The sequence below is a fragment of the Macaca mulatta genome, chromosome 4 (assembly GCF_049350105.2).
Source record: "Macaca mulatta isolate MMU2019108-1 chromosome 4, T2T-MMU8v2.0, whole genome shotgun sequence".
In the NCBI taxonomy this organism is placed as follows: domain Eukaryota; kingdom Metazoa; phylum Chordata; class Mammalia; order Primates; family Cercopithecidae; genus Macaca; species Macaca mulatta.
Window position 1 is genome coordinate 111,966,857 of NC_133409.1, and position 23,442 is coordinate 111,990,298.

Genomic DNA, 23,442 nt, shown 5'->3' on the forward strand with positions numbered 1-23,442 from the left:
ACCACTGTTACTCAACACAGTACTGGAAGTCCTAGCTAGAGCAATCAGACAAGAGAAAGAAATGAAGGGCATCCAAATTGGAAAGGAAGAACTCAAATTATCCTTGTTCGCAGATGATATAATATTTTAATTAATTTATTTTTTAAAGATAAATAGACACAGGGTCTCCCTGTGTTGCCCAGGCTGGTCTCAGACTCCCAGGCTCAAGTGATCTGGACCTCCTCCACCTCCCAAAGTGCTGGTATTACAGGTGTGAGTCAGCATGCCCAGCCAATATGATCTTGTATTTGGAAAAACTTAAAGATGCCACCAAAACACGATTAGAACTGATAAACTCAGTCTAGTTGCAGGATACAAAATCAACATACAAAAATCAGCAGAATTTCTATATGCCAACAGTGAACAATCTGGAAAAGAAATCAAGAAAGTAATCCCATTTACAATAGCAGCAAATAAAGTTAAATACCCAGGCATTAACTTAACCAAAGAAGTAAAAAATCTGTACAATGAAAACTATAAAACACTGATGAAAAAAATTGAAGATGACACCAAAAAAATGAAAAGATATTCCATGTTCATGGATTGAAATTATCGATGTTGTTAAAATGTCCATGCTGCTGAAAGCAATCTACAGATTTAAGGCGATCTCTATCAAAATACCAATGACATTCTTCACAGAAATAGAGAAAACAATCCTAAAACTTTTATGGAACCACCAAAGACCCAGAATAGCCAAAGCTATACTGAGAAAAAAAAAAAAAAAAAAAAGGAGGAATCACATTACCTGACTTCAAATTATACTACAGAGCTGTAGTAACCAAAACAGCATGATATTGGCATAAAAACAGACACGTGACCAATGGAACACAATAAACCCAGAAACAAATCCATACACTTGCAGTGAACTCATTTTTGACAAAGGTGCCAAGAACATATATTGAAGAAAAGACAGTCTCTTCAATAAATGGTGCTGGGAATACTGGATGTCCATATGCAGAAGAAAGAAACTAGACCCTATCTCTCACCATACACTAAAATCAAATCAAAATGGATTAAAGACTTAAACCTAAAACTGTGAAACTACTAAAAGAAAATTTTGGGGGAACTCTGCAGGACACTGAACTGGGCAAAGATTTCTTGAGCAATACCCCACAAGCACAGGCAACCAAAGCAAAAATCGACAAATAGGATCACGTCAAGTTAAAAAGCTTCTGCACAATAAAGGAAACAATCAACAAAATGAAGATACAACTGAGAATGAGAGAAAATCTTTGTAACTACTCATCTGACAAGGGATTAATAACCAAAACATATAAGGAACTCATATAACTCTATAGGAAAAAAATCTAATAATCCAATTAAAAATGGGAAAAAGATCTGAATAGACATTCCTCAAAAGAAGACAAATGGCTAACAGGTATATGAAAAGGCCCTCTCAACACTATTCATCATTAGAGAAATGTAAATCAAAACTACAATGAGATATCATCTCGCCCCAGTTAAAATGGCTTTTATCCAAAAGACAGGCAGTAACAAATGCTGGTGAGGATGTGGAGGAAAGGGAACCCTCGTACACTGTTGATGGAAATGAAAATTAGTACAACCACTGTGGAGAACAGTTTGGAGGTTCCTCATAAAACTAAAAATAGAGCTACCATACAATCCAGCAATCCCACTGCTGAGTATATACCCAAAAGAAAGGAAATCAGTATATCAAAGAGCTATCTGCACTCCCGTGTTTGTTACACCACTGTTCATAAAAGCTGAGATTTGGAAGTAACCGGAAGTAACCTAAGTGTCCATCAGCAAATGAATGGATAAAGAAAATGTGGTACATGTACATGATGAAGTACTATTCAGCCATAAAAAAGAATGAGATCCTGTCATTTGCAACAACATGGATGTAACTGAAGGTCATTATGTTAAGTGAAATAAGCCAAACACAGAAAGACAAACTTTGCATGTTCTCACTTATCTGTGGTAGCTAAAAATTAAAACAATCGAACCAATGGAGACAGAGAATAGAAGGATGGTTACTAGAGGCTGGAGAGAGTAGTGAGGGGTTAGAGAGGAAGTGAGGATGGTTAACGGGCATGAAAAGTAGTTAGAAAAATGAATAAGACCTAGTATTTGATAGCACAACAGGGGGATTGTAGTCAATAACAATTTAATTGCACATTTTTAAACAACTAAAATAGTATAACTGGATTGTTTGTAACACAAAGGACAAATGCTTGAGTGAACAGATACCCCAGTTGCTATGATGTGGTTGTTGACATCGCGTGACTATTTCAAAGTATCTCATGTACCCTGTAAATATATACACCTTCTATGTATCCACATAGATAAAAATAAAAAATAGAATAAAAATAAAAAATAAAAAAAAGAATCAGTTGTACTGTTGGTTTTATTATACATACTTTTTTTGGAGGGGGAGGGGACAGGGTCCCACTCTGTCACCCAGGTTGGAGCACAGTGGCACAATCATAGCTCACTGCCGCCCCAAACTCCTGGACTCAAGCGATCCTCCTGCCTCAGCCTCCCCAGTAACTAGGACTACAAGCACAGGCCACCACGCCTGGCTAACTTTTTTTATTTTTTTATAGAAATGGGGGCTCATTATGTTGCCGAGGCTGCTCTCAAACTCCTAGGCTCAAGTGATCCTTCCACCTTGACCTCCCAAGGCCCTAGGATTACAGATGTGAGTCACTGTGCCTCATCACTGCTTTTTCGTTTGTCTGTTTTTGAGACAGAGTCTTGCTCTGTTGCCCAGGCTGGAGTACAGTGGCATGATCTCAGCTCACTGCAAGCTCCACCTCCCAGGTTCAAGAGATTCTCATGCCTCAGCCTCCCATGTAGTTGGGACTACAGGCGAGCACCACCACAGCTGGCTGACTTTTTGTGTTTTTAGTAGAGACAGGGTTTGGTCATGTTGGCCAGGCTGGTCTCGAACCCCTGACCTCAAGTGATCTGCCCACCTCAGCCTCCCAAAGTGCTGGGATTACAGGCATGAGCCACCGGTCCCGGCCCTGGGCCTCACCATTATTTTTATTATACATATTTTTGATTATAGTAAAAGTTTCTCAGCCTGGATAGCCTGTTTGTATACATTGCTATCACCACTTCCTCAATCACAGATGTTCAAAATCTCAGTCATCTTGAACTCTTTTCTCTCCTCAGCTCTAAGTTTATCACTCACCAGAACCTGTGGATTCTTCTTCCATGAAGTTGCCCTTAGAAGAAACTTAGAGTTATACTCTAAGCAATGCAGCAGCGGAGCTAACTCTAAAATAATTTGTGTCATACAGGAACTCTGAAAAGGATATAAAAACTAAACACTTTCCCAACTCATGTCAATTCTTCACACTACACAGTTTTGACATGTTTTGAAGTTGATTCCAAGATCTGAAACATTCCTCTTCAAAGGAAAATTAAACAGTAGCCGACTCTGAGATGGTAATTACAATGCAGGAGGTTTACTAAGGAGTATTCAGTGGATCAGCACCTGCAGAAGGGAAAGGGGGAAACTGGACTAAGGGAGTCAGCAGTGGGGCTGTAATGCAGGCTTCAAAGAGGCATCCACCAGGGCAGCTCAGAAGCAGTCACAGCCAGTGAGAGGTGTACTGAACTGGGACGAAAGGGCTGGACCTTCATACCCCACATCAATCAGTCACATAATGCAGGCCATCCCCAGAAGGGAGGCCACCACGGGCAAGGCAATTCTCTAGCTGATATAATCATCAGAGGGAACTGGCTCTGAAGGCAGTTGGGCACAACACTCCCAGCAGCTTTCAGGAAAAGGTCCTTCATCCCTGAAGGGCGATCTGGGCCCTAAAACACAGCATCCACCACAATGTCCCACACTGGAATAAAATAGAAACGAACTGCAGTGAGCTTCGCCCCAACAAACCAGCACCCTCCATTATTGAGAGTTACTTATTTTTCATTGTATTAGGATAAATCATCAGGGGTTGACTCTTATGCTAGGTCCATAACTGGAGGAAGTAATGTGCTTCCTTCCTGCCCTGGTCTGATACCAGCTACCACCCACCCACCGGCAGCAAATGTATACGGATGAAGAATGACGGGGGTGGGGGTGGTAATTTATTTTTATCCAATGACATCAGCAAGGAGAAAGCAAAAAAACAGTTGGGAATCTACAATCCAAATGAGGCTCTCGGACATTGACTTATTGGAGGCCAAGTATTCTGGCACTTCAAAACAAGCTAAACAGATTTGAAGTGCAGGAAATCTCATTTCATAGTAGAAGTGTTTTTTGTTTTCTTTTGTTTTTAATGCAGCTCTGAATCAAGTCAAATCTTTGAGGAATTCTCTCACTAGAGAGAAGTTGGAAGAGCAGTTCAGCTGCATGCCTGGGTCCTAGTGCTCAGACACATGACCTTATCTGTTCACCGATGCAAGAAAGATACAGAGTTAGAAACAGAAGTCCTACCCAGGCCAGGCATGGCAGCTCACGACTATAATACCAGCACTTTGGGAGGGCTGAGGCAGAAGGATCCCTTGAGGCAAGGAGTTCAAGACCAGCCTGGGCAACATGGTGTGACCCCATCTCTATTTAAAAACAAATAAAAATACAAAATACAAAGGACTCTTCCCAAACGCTATACTGTAGGGACAGAGATGTCCCACCCACCCCTATTTCTTGCTGGATCCAGGGAGCGACTCAGAGGATGTGTGGACACATCCAATCTAAGGCCTACTCGCTGGTCTCATGTGTTCTTATTAAAAGGTCGATTTTAAGTACTTGACATTTTTTTCTGCTGATCTTCCCTTTAAATTTACAAATACAGCTTGGAATTTCCTAGGCACTTATGAAGTCCTAGCATAGGACTTATTTGAAAGTTCTATTCATTTAGAAATAATTTACACAACCAAAACACAAAATCGGAGCAGCAGGGAGGAGAATGGGGGCAGTATAGATGAGAGAGGAATAATAATCTCTTTCTCTGCTGTTGCTAGGTTGAGAATTAAAAAGATAGTATTTGCAAATTGTTGTGAACATTTTTCTCCCTTTTGGCGAGGCTCCATTCGGACACGGGAAACAGTCACCACCTCTTGAAACCCAGTATGGCACTCTTTTTAAATCACTAACTAAAGACACACTCTGTTATGTAAGGTTCTTCTTAGCGTTTTTATAGATAACTTTATAAAACTCCAATCATTTCTGTGTATAACCAGAGACAGTCAATCTCAAATCCCTTTCAGATGCTTTCTCCTTCCCAGTGCTGCTTAAGCAACTCGGAAGAAACCTTGTTTGAAGACTTTGCATTTGGCACAGCCTGAGAACTGGCCGTTTGATTTACAAATAGAGTCAAAGCTATTTTTAAATTGTGTAATAAGCATACACAAAAACTAACCTTTCCTTAACTTTTTAAACATACTCGGTAATACCATTATATGCTGCCTCTTCTGATCTGACATCTGTCCTCACCAAATAGCTTTGGAAAATCATTGAAGGGAAGGAGTACTGTGTAAATGGAAATCCAACTAGGTACAGAAATACTCTCTATGAAAAAAAAAAAAGTGGATTTTCCACTATATACATATATATACACTATACATATATATATATATGCCTGACAGTGTTTGCTGCTTAATTATTTTTGGCAACCTTTTGCTACTCAGTCTCATGCAATAATACATTTAAGTTTATCACTTTTTTAGCTGAAAATTTTGATCTCTTTATCAATTTACTAAATTTTTTTCCTCATGCTTCAGCAGTTTCTTTGATATACAGATAAACAAGGTGAGAAATAGGGGTTTTTGCCCACAAATTCATGGAAAACAAAACTTTAAAATGCAATTTTTTTTTTTTTGAGACGGAGTCCCACTTTGTTGCCCAGGCTGGAGTGCAGTGGCATGATCTCGGCTCACTGCAACTTCTGCTTTCCAAGTTCAAGCGATCCTCCTGCCTCAGCCCCCCTAGTAGCTGGGATTAAAGGTATGAGCCACCATACCTGGCTAATTTTTGTATAAAATACAATATTTTTTAGACAGTGAAATAATAGACATTGGAGATTCATATGGCAGGCAGGTGAGGGATAAGAAATGACTTAATGGATACAACATACACTATCTGGCTGATGTTTATACTATAAGCCCAGACTCCACCACTACCCGAAATATCCATGTAAGAAAACTGCACATGTACCCCCTAAATCTATAAAAATAAAAAATTTTAAAAACTTAAAGTAAGATTTAAAAATACAATGTTTCTGCTTCACAGTTTAATGTCACTTTAAGGCAAAATAACTATTGGGGAAATTCAATCTACACAGAAAACACAAGTATTCTGAGCAAAACAAAACCAAACAAAAAAATCTCCTTTCGTCCCTTACATACTCCTTTTATATTTTTCTCTCTTGTTTCCCTTTGCTTACAAATATCTTAATAAATTTGAGTTTCATAAACAAAGTTTTGTTCCATTTAGACTGCTGAGTAAAAAAAAAAGCAGGTCAAACACAAACCTACTAAAAGTAAAATAAATAAAATGGTGCACTATAAAGTAAATGTTAGATTAAGTACAAATGAAAAACCCAAAGTCAAGCAAGGTTCTTGGCTGCTAAATGTACAAGGCATTCTCTTTTTTTTTTTTTTTTTTTTTTGAGACGGAGTCTCGCTCTGTCGCCCAGGCTGGAGTGCAGTGGCCGGATCTCAGCTCACTGCAAGCTCCGCCTCCCGGGTTTACGCCATTCTCCTGCCTCAGCCTCCCGAGTAGCTGGGACTACAGGCGCCCGCCACCTCGCCCGGCTAGTTTTTTGTATTTTTTAATAGAGACGGGGTTTCACCGTGTTAGCCAGGATGGTCTCGATCTCCTGACCTCGTGATCCACCCATCTCGGCCTCCCAAAGTGCTGGGATTACAGGCATGAGCCACCGCGCCCGGCCATACAGGGCATTCTTAATGGCAGGGGCAGCAATCCACAGCCTACAGATCCAGTCTGGCCCACGCCTGTTTTTTGTACAGTTCATGAACTAAGAATGGGTTTGCATTTCTAAATAGCTGGGGGAAATATCAAAAGAAGAATAATATTTCGTGATAAGTAAAAATTATATGAACTCAAAATTTCAGCATCCGTAAATAAAGTTCTGTTGGTACACAACCATGCTCATCTGTTTCCGCACCATCTACAGCTGCTTCCAAGCTATAAAGGCAGAGGTTAGCAGCTGCAATAACGACCTGAAGGTTGGCAAAACCTACACGCTTAGCATCTGGCCCTTTACAGAAATTTTGCCGACCTCTGTGGCTCTTTTTAGGGAGATTTTCTTCTTCTTCAAGGGATAAGGAATAAGGTTGAAGATCCACCTAAGCCAAAATGAGTCATCAGCAGGGAGACTTGGACTCATGCCACAGGCTCATGGTCAGGCATCAGTATTAATATCTGATACTGGGAAACACCAGGTACAACATAGTTAACATTCCCTGAGTGTTTTCTATGTACCAAGCATTGTGATAAATGTTTTAAAGATGTGCACTAAAAAAAAAATAGAAATAAGTGTGTGAAATCAATTTTAATAAACATATTTTATTTAACTCAATATGTCCAAAATATTAACATTGAACATGAAATCATTATTTTAAAATCACAAGTTTTATTGCGTTTCTTGGAACTAAGTATTCAAAATCCATTGTGTATTTTATACTCATGGCACATCTCAATTTATATGAGCCACATTTCAAGTGCTCAAAACCACATGTGGCTAGTAGCTACCATATTGGATGATACAGCTCTTAAGTATTATCTCATGTAATCCTCTCAACAATGCTATGAGGTGGGTACTATTATTAGGTGATGCTAGGGTTCAATTTCAGTGTGGTTTCTGAGCACCCATTCAAACCCACTGTGCCTCCCAAAAAGTGCAGGACAGACCTAGCTATTCCTTCCAAAACAGTAGTGCAAACATAACCTCATATTCCTTCTCTCCTTGTTCCTCCTCTGTAGCTTGCTGCACTCTCATTTACTATTTGGATACACCCACTCTTTCATCTTTCCTCTCTTATCCATGTTGTTACTACCTCAAGCCCCTATGTAGCTCTGTAGGTTACCATTCCTCTTCGACCATTCCTCTTCAACTGATCCACAAATAAAATGTATGGATGGGCTGCAGAATCCTTCGCAGCATTCATACCACATTCCCCAACTCCCATGTCCATGGCAGACACAGCTAATTCATCCAGCTCTCTAGTCCAGAAAACCCAGGCTTGACTTTGTGTCAACACAGCACTCCAATCAGCCTCTACAATCAACTTGGGCTGACACATCAAATGAAGCCTACTCTGCTTCCCTGCGAAGAGCATGGGCACAAGAACCTCGTGTGGTCACCAAATATTTGTCACTCAGCATTGTGCCATATGTAGTTTGGTGCTGAATAAATTTGAAGTGCTGAGAATAATAAATTCCCCATCTTATCTATATTCCTGAAGAGCTTTAACATATATTGCAATGAAACTTAAGTTTGTAATACTAAATCATTTCTGCCAGTTACATTTTCATAAATGTAAATTCCTAACACAGCCCAGCCAAAAGGGAGCTGCTATGTGTTCTTTAAAAATGTTCCTCTCCATTTATTTCCAAGCTCTTTACCAGTCTGGTTTTTGGAATTTAACTTATGAATCGTTTCTTCAGAATTAACAACCCACAGATCTGCCATCTACCTACCTACTGCTACCCCCTCCACCAAATCTTTGACCAATTTCACCCTGAGCCTTGCAAGGGAAGAAAATCACCTCAAAGAATTCTCCAAGGGAAGTGAAGAGTGGAAGAGATAGAGCCAGACCAAGATCCACTTTAATCCTCCTCGCCAAGTTTTATCATTGCACCTTTCGTATGCTGGTCATCTTGGCCCAGACCAAGAGATGGTGAATTACAAATTCACTGACAACCATGGCAGTAATAAAGTAATTCCACCCAGTCCTCTTGAGCTTCAACTGAGGCATATCTTCATGGTAAACAGCCCTTTCCTCTTTTCTTTCCCCTCTGTGTTAGCTCCCCCAAATATGAATATGACTTTCAGCCCCTGTATTCCAATTTCCTACAATCCAATGGTGACCCAGTTCAGGGCACCACCAGGGAAGATCTCCAATCCTGTGTTTCTCTTTCCGGTGTGCCACTACTTTTAACTTTTACTCCCTTTTCCTATAAAGTGGTGGCCAGATCTGTGCAATTTACAGGTGGGTAGATAAGTTTTCCTAAAACTGTATTTCAATTTTATTCTTCGTCTCAATTTCATACCTCAAAATATTTCTTTCCTTACTGATTCTCTTCTATTTCTTTCTTTCTTCAAAGAAGAAAGTATGAGGGTTTTTTAAGGATAATCCACTTCCCTCTGCCCCTAATACTGAGCTCACCCCTTCTAACCCAGGAATTATCCACCCTCTCCTTTGCCTTAACCACTTTCACCTTTCTAATGTGCCTTTTGAGGGAACATCCACCTCTCTCCTTTCAACCACCAAACTTCTGGAAAGAATAAATTCTGATTATATTTATCACCATCCATTTATTCCTTCAAATTTGCTTTTGCTCCCAACATTCGACTTAAAGCCACTTGCTTAAGGGTCACCAATGTTCTTTCCTCTGTCCTCATCTTCTCTTCTCTGGCCTTCTGAGAGAATTGATACTATTAAACCTTCCTTCTTGGAACTTCTTCTTCCCTTGACTTCTGAAACATTTTCAATCTACCCTTCTCTGACTGCTCATTGTCTATTCTTTTCTTTTCTTTTTTTTTTTTTTTCTTCTTGAGACAGGGCCGTGCTTTGTTACCCAGGCTAGAGTACAGTGGCACTATCGTGGCTCACTTGTAGCTTTGAACTCCCAGGCTCAAGAAATCCTCCCGCTTCAGCCTCCTGAGTAGCTGGGACTACAAGCACATGCTACCACATCCAGCTAATTTTTTTTATTTTTAGTTGAGATGAGGTTTCAATATGTTGTCCAGGCTGATCTCAAACTCCTGAGCTCAAGCGATCTGCTCGCCTCAGCCTCCCAAGTTGCTGGGATTACAGGCATGAGCCACTGTGTCCGGTCTTCTCCCTTTCATTAACTTATTTTCCTCTTTCCAAGCTTCTCTCAAAAGTCTTGTTCTTCCCATGAGCTCTGTCTCTCTTGTGCATCTTATGTATTTCCAGGACTTCAAAATACTGTCTACCTCTATGAAAACAATGCCTAAATCTCTCTCCCCAGCTGCAGTTTCAAAACTATCTGCTGGACATCTCCACCTGGATGTCTCCCCAAACTCATATCCAAAGCAGAATGAAACATCTTTTCAAAAGATATATACACAAACCCCTACTCCTTTTCTTAACTGCCACACCTAGCCAGCAGCTCTTTCCTCCGGCACACCCTTCCTGTCTCTAGTACAGGAAGTAACTGTTCCCTCCAAATGCCAAATATGTCAGCAGAGATGGGACATTTATGAATGGACATCTGTATAGCTCTGGAAGTAAAAGGTAACAGTACCAGGCACAGGGTCACATACAAGAAGCACTGTTTACAAACCACATTGAATTTTTTATACAAAAAATAAAAACTCCTCCAGCCTTCTGCACTATTAATATTATATTATCCTTCTGGGACCTCTGAATCTCCTCCAGTGCCTTCCTTTCTCTTATTCCCCACTCCCCATTCACTCATGTTTCACATACAGCAAATAATCAATAAATAATACATTAATGAGAAGAAATGTCTGTGGGGAAACAACTAGTTTCAGCATTGTAAAGCCCTCTTCACAGGACATAAAGGATCAACAGTAACCCAGCCCAAATTCTTATGGGATCTGTTTTCTATTTCCAACACACCCCTTCAGTGAGTCACTAGGACAGTGACTCATTCAGTGCTAGAAGAGGAGCAGCACATGTTTAATTTGGAGTTTAAAGAATCAGTGTGTTCACTTTTAACTTCACCCAATCATTGATTCACAATCAAACCCCAAGTCATGTTTCTCTGTGGCTGAAAGTGAACACCAGCGCTTAGGGTTGAAGGCTGCTTAAAAGCAAACATGAAAGTCCAGGAGGAGCCTTCCCTCCGCTGCCATGAATCATCACAGGCTTGCAGGGGCATGCTACTCACCCTCGAGCTCTCCAGCATTTGGTCGAGCACAATTTGTGAGATACCAAAAGGCAGTTGTTCTCATTCTAATGTGACTAAGAATCACCTGTGGTGATGGCGGAACATAAAGGTTAGATTCTTTTTTTTTTTTTTTTTTTTTTTTTTGACAGAGTCTTGCTCTGTCGCCCAGGCTGGAGTGCACCAGTGCAATCTCGGCTCACTGCAGCCTCTGCCTCCTGGGTTCAAGCGATTCTGCTGCCTCAGCCTCCAGAGTAGCTGGGACTATAGGCGCGCGCCACCACACCCAGCTAATTTTTGTATTTTTGGTAGAGACAGGGTTTCACCATGTTGGCCAGGCTGGTCTTGAACTTCTGGCCTCAAGTGATCCACCTACCTTGGCTTCCCAAAGTGCTGGGATTATAGGCGTGAGCCACCACACCCAGCCGAGATTCTTGATTCTTACCCATGTCTTGAGGGAGGCCATGAATCAACCTTTTTAATAAATACAATTTGCACTTTGAGAAACACAGCAACAGAATTTAGTTTTTAAAAGGTCTGTGAAGCTTCTAACCCAGCCCCCATCCCTTATACAGAACCATTAGTGCATAAAGAGCAACTCCACCTTGAGCTAAAATAAGAAACTTTTACAAGATGCAAGTAAGCATTTTTAAACTCCTTAGTTAGCCTTATTTTCTTCCATATCAGAAGAATCAGCATTTGTAAATATATCTTAGGTCTTAAGCTCAGCTCTCCATATGTTAGGAAAGTTTCGTAGCATATAATGGAAATAGCACTGGACTGCAAATTTGGGAACCTGCAATCTGTTTCAACCTGAACTCTGCCACCAATAAGTGATTTGACCTTGGGAAAATCCCCAGATCCCATGCCTCACCTCAGTCTCCTCAGCCATATATTAGGTGATTGAATTGGCTTATCTTTGAGGTCCCCTCCAGCTCCAAAACTCTATGAGGCTGAAAGTAAACTAAGAGGAGAGCTAGCATTTCATCTTGTAATTCTTTCTATTCAAATTAGATTTCATAAGATCCAGGTCTACACTACTGCAAGCAATGTGAAAATGATTATAGTGGAAGATGACTATGCAACATTGCATCAATATCCCAAAATCAAGGAAACAAAAATACTTCACTCTCTTTCCAGCAATAGAAAACCTTATTGTCTCTGGACCTCAGATACAACTAACTTCAAATTCAGGCTTCACCATTTACTAACTGGGTTAACTCAGAAAAACTAATTGTTCTCTCTTTGCCTCAATTTCCTCACCTCCAAAATGAAGACAAGAGTATCTACTTCATCAGGTGTTAAAATTAAATATTGTGCATAAAGTCCTTGGTACTATGAGGAAACTGGATATTTAATATGTTAAATCCCTTCCAATCCCTTCCTAGGGGTGTGTCTTTTATAGAGCTCCCAGTTCAAGACCATCACAATAGGTGATTAATAATTGCCTTCGACATAAACTGTTGCTACTCTCTTCTAGTAACAATAGCTACCATTTTCTTGAATAATTCCTTTGTATTAAGTGCCTTGAATATGTTACCTCATTTAATCCTCACAATATCCACATAATTGTATAAGGCAGAAACCACTATTTTTCAGATGATGAAACTGAAGCCTGGTGAGATCATGACTGCCCACAGCCACACAACCACTAAGTGGAATGGCCAGCACCTGTGCCCAGGTAGCCAGGCTCCAGAGCCCAGGCACATTGTGATTACGCTGTGGTCCTTTATTCTCAAGCACCACCTACCTGTTAATACACATCACACACAATAGCAAAGACGATGTGTGAATGAAAAGCCTTCACCCTTTAAAAATAATTCTCACATAACTGCAGGTTCAGACTGAGTTCTGTTGGCAAAGCTGCCTGTGAAAACCTGCTCTGGGAGATCTGCCCACACATTACACTAATTAATCTACTTTCATAAAGACCATGGGACTGATTTTTATCTACGAGGCATGAAATGCATGTTCAGGAGCTTTGTTTCCACCAGAAAACCATCCTAACCGAACTGGATGATTTTTTTAAGTTTTTCAGCTAATATCTCAATTTTTAAAAATTTCCCACCCTTACTGAGCCAAGATGGAAAATAAAATATACCACAGTCAATGTGAGAAAGACAACAAAGGAAAAAAAACATATTTTTTAAAAAAATCTTTTAAAAAAGAAGGTTAATACTCCATTAACTCTCCAGAATTTTAGGGCAAAAAGAAAAAGCAAGTTATTAAAGGCTATAGACACATTTATAGAGCACATCCCACCCCAATAACTCAATGGGAAGATGGAAGTAGGCTTGGCAGCATTTAAAAAATGGTGCTACCAAACCAGCAGGCACTTACCAGGAGACGCCCATGCAGAGTCCCCAGATTTTTCGGTAGGCATTTTCGATTTCGCTTTTTGGGAGTTTTTGGTTTTGGGGGTTCTTTTGTTTTTGTTTTTGAGATATAATCTCACTGTGTTATCCAGGCTGGTTTCAAACTCCTGGGCTCAAGCAATCCTCCCACCTCAGCCTCCCAAGCTCTCGGATTATGGTTGTGAGCCACTGCACTCAGCCTCTAGGATTTTTTTCTTAAACCAGGTTTACATGAAACTAATGATGATGAATTCATTAGTGAGGGAGAAAGGCTATATTCTTTATTACTTGAAGTGACTCTTGTTCAGGAAAACTACTGAAAGTTTACAAATGAAAATGTCAAATTGTAGCAAAAGAAGGGAAAATAAGGCCGGGCGCGGTGGCTCAAGCCTGTAATCCCAGCACTTTGGGAGGCCGAGACGGGCGGATCACGAGGTCAGGAGATCGAGACCATCCTGGCTAACACGGTGAAACCCCGTCTCTACTGAAAAATACAAAAAACTAGCCGGGCGAGGTGGCGGGCACCTGTAGTCCCAGCTACTCGGGAGGCTGAGGCAGGAGAATGGCGTAAACCCGGGAGGTGGAGCTTGCAGTGAGCTGAGATCCGGCCACTGCATTCCAGCCTGGGCGACAGAGAGAGACTCCGTCTCCAAAAAAAAAAAAAAAAAAAAAAAAAAAGAAGGGAAAATAAAACAGAAATTATGGTTTCAAGGACATCACAAAAATTAAATTATTTTATGTGCCTTACAGATGAGAGGACAGTTCTCAAAATGTTCGTAACTTTTTTTTCTTGATTTGGCATGGAACTCCAGAGCAACCTCACAGTAAGGAAAAAGAAAAATATATATATATATATATGAAGAGATAAAGGGACAGACTCACTCTCCACCCAATACAATAGTCTGACTTGATTTTAAATGCCAATAGCTGCGCCATCTTCTCTCCTCTGGTAATTATTACCTGCTGAACTTTTACTATGTTTTTGTCAATTATGTTTATTTAACTAACTCTTTATGCAAAGGAAGATAAGATTAGGAACATAGTTCTAATCACTGTGGAGATGATGGCAATGATGCTGATGGTGGTAGACGTGGTGACAGTGGTGACAGTGACAAGCAATCTTTTGAATCTCACTACTAGAAAGGCATTGATACACTTTTCCAGAACTCTGCAAAGTGTAGCAGAAATACTTTTTCTAAAGGTCTATTAATCACCAAAAAAAAGCCCATAATCACCGGGCACGGTGGCTCACACCTGTAATCCTAGCACTTTGGGAGGCCGACGTGAGCAGGTAACAAGGTCAGGAGTTCAAGACCATCCTGGTTAACACAGTGAAACCCCGTCTCTACTAAAAATACAAAAAATCAGCCAGGCATTGTGGCACATGCCCGTAGTCCCAGTTACTAGGGAGGCTGAGGCAGGAGAATCGCTTGAACCAGGGAGGCGGAGGTTGCAGTGAGCCAAGATCACACCACTGTACCCCAGCCTGGGTGATGGAGCGAGACTCCATCTCAAAAAAAAAAACTACAATCAATCCCCAATAAATACAGGATTAATGTATTTTTTAAATGAATAACAGTAATATAACCTACACTCCTGGCCATAAAAGTGGAAATGTAAATAAAATCTCCCCCATATCTGTCAAACAAACAAATGAACTCTTCCCTAAAGAAATGCCATACTTTTTCATCTTTATTAAATACATTTTCCATTTGAACCCTTTAGTTATTACTATTTCTGATGCAAATTGAGACAGAAATCTATTGTGGTTTGGGTAAAACACCTCCCTACCCTGAGGATTTCTAAGAAGTCCAGAACTGCTGGAAATAAGCTACTAAGAAACAGTCCACTGCCTTACCCAGCTCTACTACCAGATAAATCTTTATTAAAACCAACCTTCTGTTGGGGGGGTGGGGTGGCTCAAAAGAAAATGATGAAACAATCAGGCTCACACCTATAATCCCAGAACTTTGGGAAGCTGAGGTAGGAAGATCACTTGAGCCCAGTAGTTCAAGACCAGTCTGGGCAACATAGCAAGACCCCATCTCTACAAAAAAAAAAAAAAAAAATTTTAAACCTAGCCAGGCGTGCTGGCACTTGCCTGTAGTCCCAGCTATTCAGGAGGCTGAGACAGCAGGATCACTTGAGCCCAAGAATTCAAAGTTGCAGTGAGCTATGATTTCACCACGGCACTCTGGCCCGGGCAACAGAGTGAGACCCTGTCTCTTAAAAACAAAAGGTATTTATTTGTTGGTGTTTATGTGATGGAGAAAAAAACAAAACACGAATCCACATCCAGATACTTGAAGATCCAGACCCCTGATTTAGAAGTCCTGGTTTATCTACATATGTTACAACTGGAGAAGCCAAATAAAGCAAAGGAAGTGAAGACAAGCAGGGAGAAGTGTCTTGATCCTCAAGTCCTCACATTACAGGAAGCATCTGCTCTGAGAACAATAATTCTCAGCCTCTGATAATACAGTAACATTCTCCTTTGAAAGAGGAGAGTGCTCCTAGCAATGCCATTGTCAATGAAACTCTATGTCGATACAGTCAAAAACAGCCCACGAAAGAAGCAGCATTTTCCCTTTTTCCTTTCCATAGATCCATTCTGCTCCCAGGACAGCTTTGCCCCACCCAGTCTTGAGTACTTGAACTTTCCCATGGGCATATGAGGAAACCTTCTCCCAAAAGAAGATCTAAGAATAAAGTTGAAAACCAAGCCACAACAACATGCACCCCCTTTTGTTGCAAAAAAGAGAGAGACTGATAATGGAGGTACCATTTGTTGCAAAAAAGAGAGAGACTGATAATGGAGATTACAGAAAAGACCTAACAGGTGAAATTCTAAAATTAGAGTACGTAAATGTCCAAGCAAAGCTCAAATATTTATCAAAAACATCTGTATATATTCTGGACCTCTGCATTGCAGGAAAACTGCCACACTAGTGGAGCCAATATTATAAATTCTTTTTTTCCTTTTACTTTTATTTTAGTTTCAGGGATACATGTGCAGGTTTGTTATATAAGAAAATTGCCTGTCATAGGGTTTTAGCGTACACATTATTTCATCATCCAGGCGATAAGTGTGGTACCCAATAGGTGGTTTTTCAATCACCTCCCTCTTCCCACTCATAATTCTTAATGAATAAACAATGAATGTGGAACTACCTTACGTATTATGTCCTGTTATTTAATATTTCAATATTTTCTTTAGCAACTATCATAAGATCAGGAGTTATTCATTTTCAGAAATGATAGTTCAATAATGAAAGTTGAAGTCTGCCCCCATGTAAAAAGGAAATGGGCTTTCTGCATCCTCTTCTGCAATATTATTATACTAATAATATTAGCAATTGTTTATTGTATGCCTAAGAGGTACTACATACAGATTTTAACTTTATAACTGCCCTGGGAAGTCAATTTCATTATTTCCATTTTATAGAAGAGGAAACTGTGGCTCAAAGCAGTTAAGTAACCTACCTAACATCACACAACTAGTAGCAAAGTAGTACCAGGATTCAAACTCAGATCTTAAGGGCTAACCTATACTTCCCCTCCAGGGAAATAAGACCTCCCACTTCCCTGACATTGCTTCTATGAGGGACAAAGTGACTTGCCCCTACACACACCATCTCATCCTGACTCCTATTCCAAATATACCTACCCAGTGAACTTCCAGTGGGGAAAGAACCACAGATGCAGATAAACTTTTACTTTTATTTCATTTCATGATGGTGTTCATTTCTCTATGCTCGTAGAGAATAAACACTTCTATAATGAACCGTTATGGAATACCATCCACCCTTCATTACATGCCTTAAATGATTTTTTTAAAAATAACTCTTAACTTTACAAAAATGTATGTCTCAGCCAGGCACAGTAGCTCATGCCTGTAATCCCAGCACTTTGGGAGGCCAAGGTGGGTGGATCACTTGAACTTAGGAGTTCAAGACCAGCCTGGCCAACATGCTGACGGCTTGTCTCTAAAAATAATTATAATAATCTAAAAAAGGAAAAAAAATGCAATAAAAGTTCATTTTAATGAAAAAAGTTTTAAGTATTTACCTCTTCCCCCCAAAATTATTTTTCCCTTAGTACTGAAAAAGAAGACATTCATTGGCCCAATTTAATCTTGGGCCATGTTAGAACCCAGACTTGAAACAAGAACCAAACTTGGTTCTGTTACAAATGGCTCCCACTTTCACACTATTTTCTTTTTTTCTTGTTACTTTAAAACTTAAGAAATATTCCATAAAACTGGATTTTAACTACTGTGTAGTTTTTCCTTTCCTTCCCACAGGCCTATTCTGTAAAATACTTTGCACTCAATAAATATGGTTTTGTGTTAGAGACTAGCTCATTTCCTCTTCTGGGGCACACACTAGCCTACATTTCCCATCCTCTTTTGCCTATACATATGAGCATTAGTGATGTGAGCTATTTCTAGGCCTATCCCATAAAAACCTTCTACATGCTCTTCCCATGCTCTTCCCCTTCTCCCATGAAGAAACTCCATGCTCTTCCCCTGCAGTCTTGGGAGCCACATGCTGATAATGGAGCCACAAAATGGAAGGAACCTGGGTCTCTGAATCTGCACTTGGAAGACCATCCGGGAACACTATCTAGGACTTTATACGAGTGAGAATTAAAAGTATATTAGGTAAGCTACTGCAAATTTGGGGTTTCTCTGTTATACTACCTAACACATGACCTTATTAACATATTCCAGTTATTACTGCAGAAGGGTAAGACTTTATGCTGTTTATCTTACCTTTTTCAAAGACTCCTTCTGCTTCCAGGACAGAGACAGTGAGGTTTGATGCTGTCTTGAGCAGCTCCGCCTTCACAGTGACCTGTGAGGGGCAGTGTTCCAGAAGCTCCACCCCAATAGTCACATTTCCTCCGGGCCTGATGATCCCTGGGGTTGTCACCAGAAACCGGGGCCTAAAGAGTTCCCAACAATGGAAAAACAAAGTTTCTTATCCTCACATCTCCTCTCCTTTGTGACCCTCAGATTTCCTAGTGCGATAGGCACCCCATACTGTGCCAATTGCAGTCGTTTCCGTTAACATCGCCCACTGCTCTATTTAGCAACTGCATTGAAATGCTACTGAAACAACAATAATTCCCATAAATCAATTTTAATGCAGTAATTCATGCATCACTACTAGAGGAAGGCCTGTGTTATTTCCATTTTATAAACCACGAACAGCACAGAAGGAACCATGATGTAAATGGCTTGCACCGGGGCATACTGGAGTTATTGGCAAAGCAAGTCTCTAAGCTTCTCCTTTACAGACGACCTTATCCCAGCGTGATTATTTTCTTGTTGGTGGTGGTGTTTAAGATTTTGCCTGTTTCTTATTCAAACCTTTATGTTTGAGTTGCTGCCCAACGAGGATAAAAAATTATTTAACCAATACCGTTGATTGAAATATACCATTTGAAAATAAACTACAACTGGTGAAAATTCCAGGTATAACGGATCATAAAAAGAAGTCACTAAAGGAGCACTTTCTCCGCTTTAATTAGGGGTTAAGCCTCAACTACAGAAATCTTTAGGAATGAATGGGGCTTTCCATTATTGGGTGCTGTTGTTATCTTCCTATAATGTCTGCCCCTGAACCCATACATCAGTCCCCTCCGCCACACTTTGGCAATGCTAAGGTTGAGACATCTTGATTAGAAAAAATACATCATGTCTTTGAGAGAAGAAACGCAATCTGGGAGCAAAAAGTTGAAAAGCAAAAGGCAGAGGCAACGTGAACTAAAAATAAAATGACTCTTCTTCAGAAAGTTGTTATGGCCAGGGAGACGCTTAAACAACTTCATGAGTAGAGAAAGTAACTGTCCCATGGAGAGCCACGCTGAAGCTACATATGGTCAAACTCCCAGGCCAGTGCCAGGCTGGGGACTGCAGCCGCGCGGGCGTTTCCCACCCGCTGCGGCACAGCAGCCGCCACCTCCCCGAAGCCCCGGCCCAGAGCCACAGAGCGGCCCAGGCCCGCGCGCCGGCGCGCCCCCCGCGCGCCCACGTTCCTACCCGCGGGCCGCGGCCAGCGCGGCGGTGCACACGCAGAGGAGGTGGGCGGCGGTCAGGAGCGGCGGGCCCTGCATCTCGACGGCGTCTGCAGGGGCTACAGTCCGCTGCCGGGGAAATTCGCGGGCACCGTGGGGTGTGGCTTGCCACCTCCTCCCTGATTTTTTTTTCCCTCTTAATTCGAGTTTAGTAATCTGAAATGGGCGCGCCTAACAGCAGAGTAAGAGATCTAAATTGAGACAGGACTTGGAGGCTCCACCCCTCCCATCCCCATTACAATGGCGCTTCTCGCTGCTGTGGAAAAACATCGCCAATCCAGGGGGTGAGAAAGCAGTCGCTAAACGCAGGCGGCCCCACCTGGCCCCGGCGTCCCGGCTGGCCGCAGAGAACAGAGCGCGCCCACTTCTCCGGCCCACCGGGTTCCTCAGGGTGTTTACACTAGCGCTCTACCAACGATGCCCAGGGTGAGTAAACAGGCCCATCCTTGTGAGGAGAAATTCACAGCAGCTATGTGAAGTGGAAAAAAGTCAATCATTGTCCTCCAGACTATGAGTCAGAATTTTAGAGAAACGGCACACACACACGCACACGCGCGCCAAACCGGGTCATATTTCCTGGGTAGTTACTTAATGTATATGAATAGAAACAGAGAAAAACTATTTTTCTTTAAAACAAAAAATGAGGTCTACTGCTTTCCTTTCCAGGAAAATGTTATGATTTCTCACCTAAAAAAAAAAAAGAAGAAGAAGAACAAAAAGAAGAAAAGAACTGGCACTGCAGACGTTAGGTGTTGCTACTTGGAACCTTGAAAAAAAAAATAAGAAGATGCCTTTATGTTTTTGCTACAGAAAGAATTCGGTAGAACTGTAAAGCTTGGAGCAATCTGTCTGAACACAATTAGGGTTCGGGTGGCTCTCCTGTCAGAATGAAGGCCAGTGGCCGGTGGTGCCCAGGAGTTATTGATGCCCAACTCTTCCTGGCTTGTTTGCAGCTCCTCTCCCCTGCTCTCTGGCACTGCCACCATCTTCAGATGACTCAGGTTTCACCATGACTACACCATAAAAGCAGGGAACTGCCAGAAACTGTTGGAAAACAGACACATTCAGTCCCTGACAACTTAAAACTTTCTAATTCATAGAGGGGTTTTAGAAGGTAGCATTCTAATATGGGGCAAAATGCAAACGGAAAAGAGGTCAGCAAAAAGATGTCTCATGACAAAGCTATGTGCTAAATAAGGAAAAGTGAGAAAGTAGCACCTAGACACACTGTGGTTTGGGGAGTCCAGAAACTTGCTTTCCTCCCTTTCCTGTTCCACCCCTTTCTCTCCCTGCTGAACAGCTTGCAAAGGTCCTTATGTCGTTTCCTACAGGCAGCCTATCTTTAGTGTCCAACTTCCTTTGCAGGCAGGACTTAGGAAAGACCAAAAGTGTCTGTGTGGATCCCTGGGTGCTGACCTGTTCCTGACACAGCTGTTACTGCTGGTCTCCTCACCTCTGTTGTTCAGAGAGGAGGACCAGGGTCAAGGGTGGGCCAAGCACCAAGATCTAACTCAGTGCTTCTCACATGCCAGTTGTATGGGAATCACATGAAAACAGACACTGACTTGGCAGGTCTGGAGCAAGGACTGGGATTCTGCTTTACTTTAGAAGACAATGGGCCATGGAAGCTCTACAAGTGGGGGAAATTTGGGGGCACTTTGATGAGCAAAGGCAATTAGGAACACTGAGAAAATTCTTCTCAATCTTTCAGTTCATAAAGGTGGATTAAGAAATTCAGGTGTATTCTAGAGGTAGACAAACATAAGAGGGACTGCAAAAGATTAGTTGATAATGTCGCCTCCCGAGAAGACTTACAGAAAGGCTTAGAACCACACTGTATAAAAGTAAATCTGTGTGAATTTTAAAGTAATGCCACCTTCCTGTTTATGCCCTCCTTCCAACAATACACATTTGTTGAAAGGCGTAGTCATGCAGAAATTTAGGCATATGGATTTGCATAGAGATGAGGCTATTACATGCCTGGTACAGAGTAGCTATTCAATAAAAATTTGTTAAAAGGATTAATGAAAAATGTTCATCTCAGAAGTGGGTTTTTTTAATTAAGAAAAATTGAAAATGAGGCCAGGCGTGGTGGCTCACACCAGTAATCCCAGCACTTTGGGAGACCGAGGCGGGTGGATCACCTAAGATCACGAGTTCGAGACCAACCTGACCAACACTGTGAAACCCCATCTCTACTAAAAGTACAAAATTAGCCAGGTGTGGATGGTGGCACATGCCTGTAATCCCAGCTACTCAGGATACTGAGGCAAGAGAATTGCTTGAACCCGGGCGTTGGAGGTTGCAGTGAGCTGAGATCGCACCATTGCTCTCCAGCCTGGGCAACAAGAGCAAAACTCCGTCTCAAAAAAAAAAAGAAAAAAGAAAGAAAACAAAGAAAAGAAAGGCTGAAAATGGGCCGGGCACGGCGGCTTACGCCTGTAATCCCAACACTATGGGAGGCGGAGGCAGGCAAATCACTTGTGTCAGGAGTTCAAGACCAGCCTGGTCAAAATGGTGAAACCCTGTCTCTACTAAAAATACAAAAATTAGCCCAGCATGGTGGCACACGCCTGTAATAAAAGCTACTCGGGAGGCTGTGGCATGAGAATCACTTGAACCCAGGAGGTGGAGGCTGCAGTGAGTCAAGATCGTGCCACTGCACTCCAGTCTGGATGACAGAGCAAGACTCTGTCTCAAAAGGAAACCTGAAAATGGTCTGAACATGTAACAATAAGATACTGGGTTTGCTATCATTTGGATGTTTGTCACCTAAAGCTCATGCTGAAATTTGATCCCCAGTGTTGGAGGAAGAGCACAATGTGAGGTGTTTGGGTCCTGTGGGTGGATCCTCATGAACAGATGAATGTCCTCCCTGGGGGTGGGGGTGAGTGAGTACCAGTTCCCACAAGAACTGGTTGTTAAAAAGAGCCTGGCACCTCCCGCTTCTCTTGTTTCCTCTCTCACCATGGGATCTCTGCACATTAGCTCCCCTTCCCCTTTCACATGAGTGGAAGCAGCCTGAGGACCTCACCAGAAGCCAAGCAAATGCCAATGCCATGCTTCTTGAACAGCCTGCAGAATTGTAAGCCAAGTAAACCTTTTTTTTTTTTAATAAATTACCCAGCCTTGGGTACTACCTTATAGCAACACAAAACAGACAAAAACAGGATTAAATAAATTACAGTGTATCCATGCAATGGAATACTGAAATAATTAAAAACTATTTGTTTAATTGGAGCTTGTTTAATCATCTAGAGGCTAATAGTCATACATTATTAAGGAGGGTATATTATTCTGTTCTCACCCTGCTAATAAAGACATACTTTATTATTTATAAAGGAAATTTATAAAGGAAAATTTATAAATTTTATATTTTAAAGGTAAGAGTAATTTATAAAGGAAAGAGATTTAATTGATTCACAGTTCCACATGGCTGGGAGGCCTCACAATTATGGTGGAAGACAAATGTGGAGTAAAGTCAAGTCTTACATGGTGGCAGGCAAAAGAGCATATGTAGAACTCCCCTTTATAAAACCATCATATTTCGTGAAACTTATTCACTATCACAAGAAGAGCATGGGAAAGACCCGCCCCCCTGATTCAATTACATCCCACTGGGTCCCTCCCATGACACTTGGGAATTATGAGAGCTACAATTCAAGATGAGATGTGGGTGGGGACACAGCCAAACCATATCAGAGGAGAAGTCTGTTTTATAAAACAATTTAAATTTCATTCTATTTTTATAAAAAATAAAGTGTGTTTATGTGTACATAGACATTACAGATCTATGTATTGAAGAAAGACTTGAAGGATATTCACCAAAATGTTAGTATCCTGGTGATTACCTGGATATGCCAAGTTTCCTACAATAAATATATATCTCCTTTAAGAAGAAAACAATAATAGTGATATTATTTTAGT

General features: G+C 41.2%; 1 protein-coding gene and 1 long non-coding RNA gene across 4 annotated transcripts in view; one reads left to right on the forward strand and one right to left on the reverse strand.

Moving 5' to 3' along the window:
* Positions 1 to 19,988, reverse strand: part of CD109 (CD109 molecule) — a 140,673-nt gene extending 120,685 nt beyond the window's left edge. For 2 of the 3 annotated variants that reach the window (XM_015136746.3, XM_077999750.1), the window contains exons 1-2: positions 19,481 to 19,567; positions 18,209 to 18,381 (exon numbers count right to left, since the gene is read on the reverse strand). In XM_015136746.3, the coding sequence (XP_014992232.2) occupies positions 18,209 to 18,381; positions 19,481 to 19,554 (247 nt within the window). In that variant the 5' untranslated portion in view covers positions 19,555 to 19,567. Of the gene's footprint in view, positions 1 to 18,208; positions 18,382 to 19,480; positions 19,568 to 19,834 lie in introns of those variants that run through there. The other variant, XM_077999751.1, reaches the window with a different exon arrangement.
* Positions 19,640 to 21,547, forward strand: LOC114677564 (uncharacterized). The gene is made up of 2 exons (XR_003728919.2): positions 19,640 to 19,941; positions 20,182 to 21,547. It is a non-coding gene; the product is annotated as an uncharacterized LOC114677564 (long non-coding RNA).
* Positions 21,548 to 23,442: the final 1,895 nt, after the last annotated feature.